Below are 1,745 nucleotides of genomic sequence, written 5' to 3' on the forward strand. Positions count from 1 at the left end.
AGACACCATAATGCCACCAACTGCGTAAAAATGTTGAAGTGATTACCTTTTTCATGATAGTTTCTTTCTTCCATGTTTCAACTCCTCTGAAAAAAGACTTGGTTGATGTGCCTGAGAGTGTCATATCATATAGAAAAGAGGCTCTAAAGAAGGATACATAACAAACCAATTGTAATACAACTATTAAATACCTATAAAGAGCACAATTAAAAGAATAGTGACCATCCAATCGGCAAATATCACATTGAATGCAACTCCAATGCTAATGCCTAGCATAAGCATAGGTTGGATAAGAACTGCCAAATCATAGTCAATAATTGGCATGTCGATTGTCGGATGCCTGAGCTTAAGATTATAGTAAACGGTCGAGACTGCAGCTCCCATGATCATACCTGTCAAATTAGATACGGTATTTATGACTCCATAGGACCAAATGCAAACTTATACTAAAAAATGTTTATTTCTTCTTTAGCCATTATAAATTTAAAGGCGACTTTCAGATGCTGTAAGTATTCACAACAACTTCAGGGCAGTTAAAAAATTTATATGCAAAGTTTCTCCTTCCTGCAAGAAGACGAAACTTAGAATTTCAGGTCTGAGGCTGTTCAAAGTTATATTCATAGTCTAATGTATTTGAGTTCATTTAATTAAAAAGAACTATGTAAATCGAATAGAAACAAGATTGTGTATAAATTAATGAATATGGTTAGTAACTCACATTTTGAGATAGCGGTCGCCGATTTGGGATCAAATCCAATAATAAGAGTAAGCATGGGAACATATATCCCACCACCGCCAACGCCACCAACACTTCCAAAAGCTGCTCCGAGAAATCCAATTATGCTACCAACAACAATTTGCCAGTTGAATTTCAGATCCTGTAAACGATATACCAAATTGTCACACCTTCCACGCCAATAGGACGTCCAGTCCAAAACATGAAAACCAAAATCAACCGTGTAAAAGCACAACTCATTATACACGTTTTCAAATAGTAATAACACAAATTCATGATTGTCTAATGACCCAAAGAAAACAACAATAAACGTATGATTCTCCCTGGCTTAAGAAAATTCTGTCATTTACACACACACACATAGGTATGATCAATTCAACAAATCAACCATTCTTTGAGGTTTTCTGCTAGTAACCCTTTTCTGATTTCTGTACAAAATCTTACTTTTCTTCCAGTAAGCGCATGGTCATGTGCAAATCTCCAATAAAAATTTCATATTTCGGCATGCATGTCTAAAGAATAAATGAATTATGACAAAAATTATCAACACTTGTTAATAGTTTGATCCAACCAACACATAGCCCTTCTGGATTCAACAACCTAACAAGAAATGCAAGGCAAAATGCCTACAAATTCATAAAGATACTTTTGGATATACTGATCAATGATCATCAGCAATTCCGAAAAAACTGAATCAACATCATCTATTGTGAGCCCCATATAAGTAAATTAGTAGTTGCCAAATTAAACCTCCAGCCTTAAAATTCCGATACTAATAAATACTCAACAATCAAACGCGTGATGCAAAATTAAACATGAAAAAAAAAATGAAGTTCAAACTCAACCCAAATAGATTAAGCAGAAAATAAATTTAAATATAAAAATTGAAAAGAAATTGAATCAATGACTAATTAACACACCGGCCAAACGTGCTGGTACCCAGATTTGTTGGCTTGCCATATAAAATTCAGACAATTTTTTAAAACATCCGAATAAGAATCAGAATGTG

The 1,745-nt window shown here is 34.0% G+C and overlaps 1 protein-coding gene across 1 annotated transcript in view; it reads right to left on the reverse strand.

Annotated features, from left to right (window-relative positions):
* LOC111384136 (sulfite exporter TauE/SafE family protein 3-like) overlaps nt 1-1,745 on the reverse strand; it is an 8,923-nt gene that overhangs the window by 6,508 nt on the left and 670 nt on the right. Inside the window, exons 2-5 of the mRNA XM_023008385.1 lie at nt 1,657-1,742; nt 719-878; nt 192-392; nt 5-111 (exon numbers count right to left, since the gene is read on the reverse strand). Coding sequence (XP_022864153.1) covers nt 5-111; nt 192-392; nt 719-878; nt 1,657-1,742 — 554 coding nt within the window. The remainder of the gene's footprint in view (nt 1-4; nt 112-191; nt 393-718; nt 879-1,656; nt 1,743-1,745) is intronic.

The sequence above is a fragment of the Olea europaea genome, unplaced genomic scaffold (assembly GCF_002742605.1).
Source record: "Olea europaea var. sylvestris unplaced genomic scaffold, O_europaea_v1 scaffold2854, whole genome shotgun sequence".
Taxonomy (NCBI): domain Eukaryota; kingdom Viridiplantae; phylum Streptophyta; class Magnoliopsida; order Lamiales; family Oleaceae; genus Olea; species Olea europaea.